This window comes from Juglans microcarpa x Juglans regia, chromosome 4D (genome assembly GCF_004785595.1).
Source record: "Juglans microcarpa x Juglans regia isolate MS1-56 chromosome 4D, Jm3101_v1.0, whole genome shotgun sequence".
Taxonomy (NCBI): Eukaryota; Viridiplantae; Streptophyta; class Magnoliopsida; order Fagales; family Juglandaceae; genus Juglans; species Juglans microcarpa x Juglans regia.
The window spans coordinates 34367197-34381605 of record NC_054600.1 but is presented as its reverse complement, the minus strand read 5'-3'; the positions used below and the strand labels follow the sequence as shown (position 1 = coordinate 34381605).

At 34.3% G+C, this 14409-nt stretch overlaps 1 protein-coding gene across 2 annotated transcripts; it reads right to left on the bottom strand.

Moving 5' to 3' along the window:
- Positions 1–3555: 3555 nt before the first annotated feature.
- LOC121261569 lies at positions 3556–6599 on the bottom strand. 2 transcript variants are annotated; one of them, XM_041163996.1, is made up of 4 exons: positions 6104–6599; positions 5792–5947; positions 4994–5374; positions 3556–4773 (listed from the first exon to the last, which is right to left on the bottom strand). In XM_041163996.1, exons 1-4 carry the CDS (start codon positions 6449–6451, stop codon positions 3829–3831), a joined length of 1830 nt encoding a protein of 609 aa, XP_041019930.1. In that variant the 5' UTR covers positions 6452–6599; the 3' UTR covers positions 3556–3828. The 2 variants fall into 2 exon arrangements, with proteins under 2 accessions (XP_041019930.1, XP_041019931.1); XM_041163997.1 differs by having other exon boundaries at positions 5792–5978; positions 6104–6237.
- Positions 6600–14409: the final 7810 nt, after the last annotated feature.

Below are 14409 nucleotides of genomic sequence, written 5' to 3'. Positions count from 1 at the left end.
CACTGAGGGAAAAGAGAGAGAACCCAGGGTTAGTGTCGAAACTTGAAAGTGACACCTCATTCGCTAAAGCATGAATCCTGAAAAGAGAGAAGAGAGAGAGAGAGAGAGAGAGAAAAGAACTTTATTGTCTCGATCCGCATGGGTTTAGGTTTGGGTGGTGTTTATCATTGTGTTTTTTTTTTTTTAATTTCCTTTTGGGAAGTGGAGGGAGGGAGCCGAACCACATTATAATTAGAGATAATAAAATATGACACAATTTATTACTTTAATATGAACACAACACGATAATAATAAGTTTGAATTTAATCTTAACAGGTTCGAATTTGATCTGTTAAGACACAATTATTTAACGAGTTGATAACGGGTTAACCCGTTTTGATTCGTTAAGAAATTTAAAGTTACAATTATAATTTTATATCTAAAAATAAACTTGTTAGAATTTTAATTTTGATATTTTTATCGTTTGGATTTTTAGACTTATAGTTAGTTTTATATTTTTTTATAGATATTGTAATTTTAACATTTATATAAAATTATGATAAATTTAATCAGGTCAGTTTAATCCATTTACATAAACAGGTTGAAACGGGTCGAGTTGTGTCGTGTTAACCTATTTCGTAGTATTCACTAACGGGTTAAAACAAGTTGGCACAACACTATCTGATATATTAATGAGTCGTGTTAGAATTTGAGATTTTGACATGATAAGCTTAACGGATTGTATTCGAATTGATTCATAAAATATAATATATATGTTTTGACATGATATAAACACGATCCGTTAATACAATTTAACACCCCTCCCTCTCCCTCTATAACTATCCATCTGAAGCTGTTAATTCGCCATGGCATCGTGTCCGCAGTTTCCACACCAATCCAATAAGGCCTCGTTTGTTTTTAAGAAACATCTCATCTCATCTCATCTCATCATTATAATTTTTTCAAATCTTCACACAAAATAAAATAAACAATTTAATTTTTTCAAATTTTAAAATAAAAATAATATTAAAAAATATATTCTAACAATATTTTATTCAACTTTTTAATTATAATCTCATCTCATCTCATCTTATCTCTAAAAACAAACAAGTCCTAAAGGCTATATTTTGGCACCCCTATAGGCCTTGACGCACCACTTTTTCTTTCCGCATTATTATCCTACAAAATAAAGACCTATCTCTATACTATTCCTTTATTTGTTATTTTTTATTTTTTGTCCTAAAAACAAAATTTAGAATAGCATATGATGCCTTTGGTGGGTGGACCTTCTAGCCATGACATGCAAGTACAGCCTGGAACTACCGAAGCCACACCAAACTACACATCGGAGTAATCGCCACCTGTCACCTACTTTGTCATTTTAAATTAAATTTGATTATATTATTACATCCGAATATATATATATATATATTTATATAAATGGTTGATAGAGATTTAGGGTGTGAAATCGTGTATAATCTTTGAATAGTAGGATTTACATTAAAAAAAAAAAAAGTTTATCATATGGGTCTCGTGGATTTTAAAGGATCTGCGAATTTAAGTATTATACTCGGTTAGAAGGTGATGGTTAACCCATTTCTTTTAAACCAAGAAAAAGTTACCAAACGAGAGAGACTCTTTCCTACCTCAACTACCCTCTCTCCTCTCTCGCATTAGGAGGACTTGGTTATTTCAGTGCATTACAACTGATTTTTACAATAAATGGTGAGGTCTCAGTTGGATACCATAGACAAGAAGGTCCCACCATAATAAGTTTAGCGATGTAAAATCGTTTGTTGTGGATCGTGAGGCGATGTGACTTTGGTGGTCCATCTCGATTCTCTTCATTATTGGAAATAAGAGAGAGATCAGAGATTCAGAACCCCAATAGTCAAACTAGAACCTCAAATTATCGTTGGCTCACCTAAAATAGTTGCCCAATAATTAAAATATCAGAGCATTGAAGGGGTCAATGTGGGGCAGCTCAGCCGTCCCACCGTCCTTTTGTTAGATTTAAATCCCCATGATTCGATCGAGCGATAGGCACCGGGTGGACGCTGATTAGCAAAATCCAAAAGCCCCTTTCTCGTAATAATTTCAATTCTGGTATTCGTGGAGAAATGTGGACCCCATTCCATCACTAATTACACACATATTATATATATATATATATACACGCATATAAAAATTCTATCTGCAGTCATTTTTACGTATTCTTTTACATACTTTACTAATATAATTAACTGTACTTTTTTTTTAAAAATTGAAAATAATTTTTTTGACCAATCACATCAGTGAAGTGCGTAAATAGTATGCAAAAGTGATTCTATGTAGCCGAACTCATATATATACATATATATATATATGTGTGTGTTGTGTTTGTGGAATCTAATTTATTGTTGTGGCGGTCTGAATTGATGATTCGACCCAATAATGATTCTTTATGGTTTTTTAGTGGATTTTTAATGAGGCTCTTTTTTACATTGTTTTTAACTCAAGAAGCATCAAGACAAAAAGTTCGCTCGACTTTCAGCTTAAATGAAGATCAGACAGAAAGTTCGCTTAAGTCTCGCTTGATAGTGGGCTCGAGCGAAGGCCAAGCAATGAGTTTGCTTGACAATTGCTCGATTTGACTCTCGAGCGAAAACTAGACAAAGAGTTCACTCGATACGCACTCGACACTACGCTTGAGTGAATATCGCATAAAAATGTAAATTAGGATTTCTGCCGTGTAATCCTATAAATATACTTATTTTGTACTGTATGAGTTTTTTGAACAGTGAAAATCGCCCCAAAGTGTATCTTGAGATTTCTATACATAATAAAATTCTCTACAGCTTTGTGGACGTAAGCACGTTGCCGAACTATATAAATTTGTGTCACGTGATTGATTGTTCGATTATTTCTTGTTTACTTTTACTTTATTATCATCATTTTTTCACAATAATATATATATATATATATGTGTATGTGTGTGTATATATATATAGATCTCATATTTACATACTTTTTTATAAAAATTATATGGTCTTTATATACTCTATGACTACAAATATCATTTTTATATATTATTTACGGATTCCTTCGATTGGGATGCCCCAAAGAGACCTTAGAATAAGCCCATAAGAGGTCTTAGACTAGCAAAATTCTTTCCAACTTGCGCAAACCTCGCAGCCCAAAGCTTTCCACTCTCCATGCGCAAACCATTGTCCACATCAGTACTTCCTTTTTTTCTCATACGATTGGGCTTAAAACCAGATGCAGCCCAAATAAAATAGGACCACATGGCACAAACTCATAATTTTACGAGTATGCAGCGTCAGTATAGTTGGGCAGTTACTTCAATTATTATTCCTCGTTGTTATGTTTTGATGGTTTTAATTTGAGATTTTCGTGCGTTTTATGTTTGTCCTACAAAATATGCTCTGGGCCTTGAAATCCACAAGGTGCACTCTCAGTCGTTTCAATTAACCTTAAACATAACTGTAACCCCTTGTCATTGCTTTATCATTTTGTTCCCCCCTCTAACTAGACCAAGTAACTACTTATATAATTACGTACTGACTAATCCTGTAATCTGCCAAACGTTGTTCATTGTGCTTAGTTTTTTTTTTTTCCCTTCCTGCAAAGGCCACAACCACAAGAGTTAAAAAAAAATCAATAAAAAAAAAAGTATGCCCTTTGGCCATTATCATCTGAAATTATCAAATGTAAAACAGAAAGTTCCTGAGTATACTTCGACTTGATCAGGAAGTCAATTCTGCCAAAAAAAACACTGCTATTTCAGTATTTAAACAGCTATCTAATCCAACAGTGTTAACAGATTGGTGCCCAACTGGTGCCATTCTGCTACTTGCTCGAGAAGAGTGAGGACGTGGAAGAAGTCGCTGAAGAAGATGGAGAAGAGCAAAGATGGAACTCGATCTGCAATCTCCGGTGAAGAGGGTAGTTGGAAACTGCACTCTTTTCCTTTTCCTCCTCAAGTTCCCGAAGTGTTATAGCAGCTAGAAATCTCTTAACAAACTCTTTACAACACTCTTTGCCTCTGCATATAATCTTTTGATCACTTTCCCCCTTATGGTCACCGCTATCTCCCCCGACCATTTCCTCAGAGCCAACCTTTTCTTTCCCTCTCGTTCCATACATCAAGCTTGAACGGTCAAACTTCAATATGTATGCTTGATTGCAGCCCTCAAAGAGCCGCTCCCCCAACGAGTCAATGATGTAATACGCATCGGCTTCTACTTTCAACACGAAGAAATGATCGTTCCAACTCACAATGTATACACTCGGCTCATTATCTAATTGAGCTTTCCTATTGATCTTCTTCCAAATTTCACCGAACGACATCGCTTCCTTCAAGAACTCAAACTTTTGGGGGCAAAAGAACCCGATAAAAGACTTGTCGGGCAAGACAGAAAGGGGCCTAAGATTAGCTTCTAAGACTGTGTCAAGATCGAAATGTTTGTCGGGGAATGATCTGATGTAGGTTTCATTGTTGCAGAGGTTTCGCCACTCAGAGGAACCTTCAATGATAAGGCTGTCGAATTGGGATGTGGTGGGCATGTGCTGGTGTGAGTGGAGCCAGTGGGCTATGACCGTAACAAGTGCCGCGCAGGCACTCTCTCCCGAAGCTTGTTCACTCCTTTGGTCGAAGGAAGCAAAGTATACTTTGGTTTTGAGCTTTGTTTGCCCATCTCTGCTCGCCACTTCCTTCACTTCCCAGTTACTTGTTATGCAACTGTCATCTTCAAAATCTAATATTTCTGAAGTCCTCAAAACAGCATCTGCTTTCTGCAAGTGTGAATATATATAAATATATATATATATATATATATATATATATATATCAATTCATAGGCAAAACTATTTTTAAAAAATTATCTTATGAGAAAATTACGCTTTTATCTCCTCCAAAGTATCGTTGATTTTGGAAAATTTGACCACCAGATGGAATATCGTTTTATATTTGAAACGAGGAAAAAAAAAAAAAAAAAGAAGAGAAATTATATACCCGCGGTGCACTTGGGGTCAACGGTTCGCCTTTCCTCTGTCCGGGTCCAAAACTCAACCGCCTTCTCTTCCACGAGAAAAACCCTCTTTTCCGACCCCGGCTTAACTGGGTCTCTGAATTCGGGAACGATTCCAACTCCGGAATCAACGTTGCGTTGCTACTGTAACTGGTGGTGATAGATTCCCTTGAGCCCTCCGAGTCAAACACGGCTGACTCTTCCGAGTCACTGGAACTCACTCTAGGCTTCTGCTTCTTCTGAAAGCTACTTGTCAAGTCCTTCACCTTTGCGAATAACAAGTCTTCTTTGACAGACTCAGCCGAGTTTGGACCGATTCTTTGCGAGTCGGGGGAATCTCTGACCTCGACAAAGCTTAGGGATAACTGCACAAAACAACAAAATTAGAATCCAACAATAATAATAATAATAATAATAATAATAAAAAGGCAAGAATGTTGGACCTCGTAGGAAGTTGTTCAAACGTTACATAATGGTATAAACCATCTATTATTAAATTATCCTTAATCCATGGGTGTGCATACCATTAAAACAAAAAATGCATTTAAATACCAGCTGGCTTTACATTTATGATCTGTCCAAGAAAAAAAAACAAAACTGCTTTAATTTACCAAACATACATGAAACAAAAACAGCCAGCTAGGATACGTGTCCACCAAAATAAATAGCTTAAAAATTACCAAAGCAAGCATTTTTTCTGTAATTTTATTGGATAAAATTATAAATACAGCTTTAATGTCACTAAAGAATAAGTTTATTGTAGGGAGTGAAACGGCATTTACCAATAGAGTGGCCTCGATGGCGAAACGACTGTCCTGTAAAGTCATCGGAAGTTTTCTTTTGATGCGAGTCTCCATCTTCGAAGCCATTAATTCCGCCAAGTTCAATGAAACCTTCCCTAGAACCGCCATTTTAGTCCTCGATTCTGAGCTGTCTCTCTACATATATATCACCCCAAATATTGCAACCTTATATATATGTGAGTCCAGACGCATCTCAACTTATATAATTTGCAAGCAAATATCAAACAGTAATTAATAAGATCTGATGGAGGGCAGATAAAAGCTGAAAGTGATCAGAATTAATTAACTTACATATAAGACGTTAAAAGTGAGATTCCACGGACCAAAAGAACCCTCTTTGGAGATCGACAAATTGCGGACACTCTCAAACTCGTCGTCCCATTCAAGCGGTTCGCATAATTTCCTTAACGATCGGTGCCCGGTATAATTCCTCTGGCACGTCGACATCCGATTAAATGGAGCTAGTACTCCAGCCTTAGGCCCGGATCTCCATTTGATCTCAATCACCACAATCTTATCCCCAATCATATGAGCTGCATCTTCTACCTCTTCTTTACATAAGACTTGGAGCTTCAACTGGCTTACCTTCACCTGCAACTTCTTCATCCCCCCAGTTGCCACCCACGGCGACCACTTCATGATCCTCTGCTTTTGCTGTAAAAACTTCCGAAGATACGTAACCGGCTACAAACTCGACCAGGCAGATTCGTTCCGAGAGAGATATAGACAGAGAGAGATACTTAAGCAGAGAACTAAATATTAGAGAGATACAGAGAGTTGTTAAATTTGGTCAGCGAAAGATATGTATACTTGCCTAAGGTGCATAGCGGGGGGAAGAAAGAGTCCCGTCCGTGGTACCGTGTGAGCCCACTTGCATCCTACGCGGCGCGCCCGTCAGATGATATATAGGCTCGAGTGGTTATCACGTGACTTATGTTTCTTCCTGATGTGAGGTGGCAAATGATCGTTGGCTGAAATGGTGTGTGTCTTGTGTTACGAGGGCTGATGACGAGCACTTTAGAGTTAGATTTCGTCAGAAGCGGATATGGGGAGCTGACACGTCAACGCGGACGGCCAATATACCGGGTTTGAGAATACCCGTAAATTTAGGGAGGAGAGATTTTGGTCATTGCCTTCGAAGAAAAGAAACTTTGACCTTGTCTGCTTATCAGTTATCGCCATGTGTCAGTCATGACGAGTACTTTCAATACCAAGTTATAAGTTTTGGGCTGGGTTCAGTTGGGCCCTACTCTATTGGATGTGAGTTGTAAAACCCATCATCAATCAGGCCCTCAGATTCTAAAACAGAAGGTCACTTTATCTCTGGGCCCAGACAATACATATGACATACTTACGCATGATTCACATCCGGCCCCAAACTCAAAAAGGTGTTAGTCTCTCTCTTTACTTTTCTTTTTTAGGAGGAGATAACGACCGAGACCAATCATATATAATACAATCTCAAAGGCTGCCTTTAAAAGCAGCATCATTCATTTTGAGTTCGGCCACTTGTAAGTTGACGTGTAACTGTGTAAAATGTAAATACATGGTTTAAATGGGATCGCATCACCTATCTTTTGTTGCAGTCGTGAATATATAAGAGTCGTACAATCACTTAAAAAAATGAATAAATATGAGATTTATATGAAAAATTAATTAATTTTTTAATAGTAGACCATACTCTTTTTCAAAATGACTACATAGTAGGCTTGTGCATAAAGGGCTTTGGCCTGCATCGTCTGTAACATCCGATCCGTCCAACCAGAATAAATACGGGTTTATCGGGTCAAAGTTTAATAACGGGTTTAGAGATGTCGAAACCGAAAACCTCTATGAATCTCCTCTCCACTGTGAAACTCTACTCATTGTCGCCCTCTTCAACTTCTCTCCATTTCATTTCAGTCCATTAGTCTTCACGTCGAGCACCACCAACGCCTTGCCACCGGTAATCTCTCTCTCTCTAGACTAAGTCCGTTAGTCTATCAGTCTCTATGAATTGATTTTTGCTATATTTCTTGATGATATTTGCCATTTGGGAGAGTTGTTATTTTTCTTTGGGGCCGATTGCATGCATAAAAATGGGAGAAAATCATCTACCTTTACAAAATAAAAAATTAAGGAAAAAAAAAAAGAAGAAAGAAATGGGTCTGGAAGAATTACCTCTCCTATATGCTTTGGGTTGTTTGGATTTGACAAGCAGCACAGCTTCAGGGTAGGCCAGGATTTGGGCTCTTCAAGCAAAGGCATGTATCTTTGCCTATCATCTGCTTTGGTGCATCTTTGTTGGGAAAAAACTAGCAATAAATGAAAGTGAACCTTGTTTCACCAAGGTCAAAGTCAGGCTAATCCTTCAAATAAATCGTTTTGGAAGATGCAGAGAACGAAGTAGTAGTAGAGGAAACAGCCCCATTGAGTTCATATAGAGGAGCTTTTAGGAATCTTGTAGAAACATCATTTCTAAACGGAGCACTTTTCTAAACCAAGGCCAACGTGAATTAGAGCACTTCACTTTCTTGCATTTCTTGGCAGTACTCTCCTCCAGAGCTTGCTCTTGTAAGTTGGATCTAAAGATCTAGGTGAGATTTGAGATATTTATCTCTTCGTCTTCATGTTTATTGATGTATGGTCCCACTCTTCATGTTTCTGTGCATGACTTGGGCCTCTAATTAAGTTTGATGTAGCGGGCAGAAAAAAAATAAAAATAAAAAGACTCGACCCGACCTGTTTAGTACGGGGCGGATCGGATCGGGTGGGCGCGTAAATAATGTCAGGTCGAATTGGGCCCAAACCTGGTTACTGTCCATCAAGTTGCAGGCCTACTACATGGCACTTTTGTACGTCACGATTGTATGTAGCATTATTCTATATAAAAATAAGATAAATATATACAACTTGATGGATCGAATCCCACCTGGCTTATGAGCCGTTATATCCAATCCCAATAAATCTTTGCCCTCGCGAGTCTTGAAAATTTCCAATTCTTTGTTCCATGATAAATTAATAAGAAAGACAAAGTTAAAACTTATTCAGCAAGTAATAAATTAATAACTATATATCTCCCTCTCTCTTGGCTCATATAGTCTTCCCCATTTAGCTAGCTATTTAGTATAATAATTGGAAATATAGAATATCAAAGAGAAAGAGGCACATTTATTTAACAAATAATTTGGAAATTTGTGATTGGACTATGACCGCTAGTGACTTTTTTTTTTTTTACTGTACTCTGAGTCTCTGACGTTGCTCATGAACGAAAGCAAAACGCAAAGTTTTGAAATTAACGAACTGCGCACAATTATTATGCAGAAGTTCAACCATTTTACAATAATATTGCATGCCTTTGTTGAAAATTGGGATGGAAGTTTTAAAGACTACCTAATGCATATTTTATGTGCAAGTTGTTTTTGTTTTCTTTGTTGCAAAGATGCCCACTTTCGAAAGTAGGTATAAAAAATGTGGTGCATTTCTTCATGACAATACAATTAGTTGAAAATCCCATGCTCAGTCTCTTTCAGTGCTAAGCACATTGACCTCGACCCTTCCATTTATCTAATTATAGTACTACTCTGAAAGTCAAAAATATAATTTCCAGATTTCAACTGAGTGACCTAAGATGGTACTACTTTAATTTTCCTAAATCCCACTCTATTTTAATTAATGTAGTTTTATCGATCGAGATGGCCGTACTAATTATGATGGCTTTGACACGACTATTTAATATGACTAATGATCAATACATTATTAAATTTAATATACACTTCGATATTCATTTTCAACATCAAAGGCACGAAAATTTAGACCCAGTCTTACTTTTAATTAATTAGGTATCCGACGTCGATATAAGATGAAATGAGTAATATTATATGAATAATAATAAAATAATTTGTAAATTATAATGAAATAACTTGAGTTTAGATGTTTGATGGAGTTTTAGAAAATGAAAAAGAAAAAATTGAATAAAAAAATTATAAAATTAAATTAATATAGTTAGAATATAATTGTTATTTTGAGATTTAAAAAGTTATATTATATTTTATATTTTGTTTTGAAATTTAAAAAAATTATAATAATTGGATAAAAAAATTTAAAATTTAAAAATATTTATATTTAATATAGAGATGAGATGAGATCGATTCATAACATTTCAACGTACAAACGGCACCTTAATTTCAAATACATGCTCATGCGGGCATTAATTCCTTCCCACGGCCCCATGCATGCAAGTATTTCGTATTTTATTCTTAGATATTTTAACTCCTTGTCGTTTCTCCTCAATATCACTATAATTACTACGGGAGACAATTAGGATCGATCGTATGTGGAGTCGATTTGCGTACGTGGCTAAATTATGTATTATATATTGATCAAATGATATTAATATTTATTTTTGTTTCATATTTTCAAAATCATCGAGAAAAAAAAAAATTATAAAAGTGATTGTTGCATTGCCGATCGAGATCTATAAAGGTTGGTAGACATACAATTGGTCCGAGTCATTAATTAAATAGAATAAAATATGGCAGTAGGTTCATGTGTATCATGCAGCACTAGGGCATACGTGGTGCAATCTATGAGCCATGACGACATCATCATGACTGAAACTCCAGCTGGCTGCTTACCACGTACATTTGCCTTTCATTTACTAGTCATTTACTAGGCAGATCGAAGAAGGTACGTAAACGAAGGTTGCATTGCAAAATAACGTTTAATTTCTAAACCCCTGGAAAAAAATAAATCCAATAATTCATTATATATATATATATATATCATATAAATATAAACGGGTTAGATCATTAATATTCTATCTATTTGTCACGTGGCTCATTGAAAAATTTATGTTTTATACTATTAATTAATATATCATGATCATGAACAACCATATTGGTTGCATGTGAGTCAGTACTACTCGCAAGATTTAATTTTTTTTAAAATTTTTAAATTTTCTTACCATTTTAATTTATTGAAAATTAATGTAATTCATCATCTTATTAATTATTATTATTTATTTTCGTAATTAAAACTTAACAATAATTAAGATAAATATCCTATATTATATGTACCGTACTAGCTAGCTATATATTTAATTTGCATGAACTGGCATGTGCTTGTACTAGTTCGGCGTAGTCGAATCAGCTAGCTTTAACTGTTATATATAGTGCTTAGCCATGATATATTCATTAATAAAACACGTACGGGGAAGGATTATTGAAAGTGACGTGGACAGTTATTAAATACAAGCAAGCTTCCAAACAAATTGACACTACGAATCCAACATCAGTTGTACTAATTACATCCAATAGAAACAGGCCAATACAACCTTGTACATGAAATTAACATGTTCATAAGTATGCTACTTAATAATTGAAATTATGAACTTTGGATATCAAAAAGTCACATTAAATCACCAAAAACATTTTAGAATAATTATTATTACGTAAAATGGTTAAGAACTTCAATGATGTGATCTGTCAAAACATCCACAGAAGCCGGCATGGATCAATCTTCTGGACAAATTGCAGCAGCTCCTAACTGCAAGAACTCCTATGAAGGCAAGTCAACTAGTAACATATGCACACCTCATATTTGGGAGGACTGATATGATAAATATAGAAGATGTGAAACAACAAAGAAGCAGTTAATATTAGAATCATAGTTGTGAGAGAGTATTGGAAGAAAAGGAGACAGATGAGAGGCAGAGCACAAAATCTTTAGCTTAAAACATGAATCAAAACCCATTTCATGTTAAGCATGAATCAAGCATCAAACAATGGGTTGATTTCCTTATTTGTTAAGGATCAATTAACAAATAAGCATTTCAATGGGCATGAATTAACAAATAAGCATGAATTAAAACCCATTTGTTAAGCATGAATTAAAACCCATTGGTTTTAACAAATCAAGCATCCTTATTTGTTTATTTATTTTGACGCTTAGTTTGGATTTTAATTCATGCTTAAACCCCATTTGCATATTTGATTCGATGCTTAGTTTGATGCCAAAGACATTTTAAACCATATCAAAATAACAAATGGGTTTTAAGCATGAATTACTTTATAGAAATGGGTTTTAACTTCTTTATATCCCCTGTACTACTGAATCATGGGATAGATCTACAACCTAAACTACTACAAGATATGAACCCAAAATAAATATATACGGGACGAGCTCAATAAACTAACCTGGGATTGATAAGCAACGAAAATCGTACCAATGCAAAATGGGTTAAACTCGAGCTTTAGTTGTCCCAACACCTCCAACCTTCCATGCGAACCAAAAAATTATAAATAAATACTAAACTTGGGCTCATTTCAAACATCCAAACTGTAGACAGGCACTTACCGAAAGGCTGACGATGAGATACCCACTTTCGAAAGTACGTATCATAAAATAAAATGTGGTGCATTTCTTCAGGACAATACAAGTAGTTGAAAATCCCATGCTCAGCTTCTGTCAGTGCTAACCACAATGACCTCGACCCTCTGATTATAGTACTACTAGTCTATCTGAAAGTCAAAAAATATAATTTACAGATTTCAACCGGGTAACCTAAGATGGTACTATTTTTTTAAAGGAAAATTCTATATACTATACTACTATTTTATTTTTATTTCACTAAGTAAGATGTGACATATTTATCACCATTAAATGATTATTTATTATATATTTCTTTATCATCTAATATTGATAAATATGTTACATACTATTTAATATGATCAAAATATGTTAAGAGTATAACGTATAACATTACTTATAATTAATATGACTAATGATCAATACATTATAAAATTTAAAAAATGTTTGTATTTAATGGTATTCAATATGATTGATATACTGCAATAGACACTGCCACAGACACTTTTCTTTCGGGGCCTCAGATTCAAGAAATATGCAATGGGGGATAGTTGAGGGGGAGGGGGCAGGTGTGAACCTGTGTGTTATTTGTTGAAGATGAGCAGGGTGAAGGAATTGGGATCGAGGGCAAAGAGGGACAAAATTGGAAAGCAAAATGTTAGATAAAAAAATACTATTGCTTTTCGGATAGACGCTTTTATATATAAAAGATTTATATACTTTTGTTTTGGGACAAAAAGTATTTGTGTATATATATATATATATATATATGTATGTATGTAGATTTTTCTATGCCAAAAAAGAAAAAATAAAAAAAGATAGGTTGAAGTATTGAGAAAGCTAGCTTCCGATCCACTTCAAGATCGAGTTGATCTATAATATCCTCCCTGGATACATGAATGATGATCCCAATTAATTAATGCTGTTAATTTAGCCTCCTGCATTCGGCCTCTTTCTATTTGCTTTAATTTTTATATCCTGTGCTTTCGTTTGTTTTCATTGATGTAATGAATTGAGATAAAAGTTAAAAGTTAAATAAAATATTATTAGAATTTTTTTTAAATATTATTTTTATTTTAAAATTTTAAAAAATTAAATTATTTATTTTATTTTATATAAAAATTTAAAAAAATTATAATAATTAAATAAGATAACGATTACTAACTTACAATACCCAAGATATATCGAAGGAATCCCGCAACGAACCATGTTATTGCAGGTTCATACAGCAAGCGTGTATTTGTTATTCGCATGATATCAACAGCTAGCGTGATCGATCCAATCGGTCATGGCCTGCAAGCTGATTGACTTTGTTCAAGATGAGGCCAAAAACTAAAAATAAATAAATAAATAAAAACATTTCAGAATTGAGATTATTTTGAAATTAGTAGGTGGAATGGGAATTAGTGAGGGGATTTCACTTTTCTTTCCCATCAGTTTGACAATGGAAATTAACAATTAGGGATCAGTGAGAAATGGTCCAATATCCTTTGATTATCATCGATGAAATATTTAAGTTACGTACCCACAAACATATATATAGACAAAATTAATATTATTTATATATATATTGACATATTAAATTATGAAAATGTGTAATATTATGGATAGTAAATATTATTGACCACCCTGTCTGGTTGGATGGGCGTATTGTGACGTAGTTGAAATAAATTTTCACAACCTCTTCACATCCCACACTTTATATTTTTTTTTAATTATTATTATTTTTTTCTTTTATCAAATATTTATTATATGAATAATGAATAAAAAATTTGAAATAATTTAAAAAGAATAAACTAAAAAAAAAATTTAAAAAAATATTAAAAAATTAAAAAAATGTAGAGTGTGGAGTGTGGTGGAAGTTGTGTAGCAAAACTCGACGTAGTTGGTTGCAAAAATTTCCAACCCTTCCCCAACTTTCTTCCTAGTTGTATTTAATTAATCCCAATTTATTAGTTTATAGCATAATTTGTTTGGAAAGATGATTGATTCTCTCCTGCTCACATATATTGTCAAACAAACAACCGTTATAATACCAATTTCCATTTTCTTAGTTAAAATATGATATATGCTTTGAAGATATAAGGGGGTTCATAATTTTATAGTTTTATAAGATTAAAAAATAATTATATACCGCAAATTGCAATAAAAAGGAAAATAAATAATCGTGTATTTTCATTCTGCTGGGGAGAAAATCACGTGGGAATATTATTTCCTAGACTGTTACTGTATACTATACTGCCTTTATA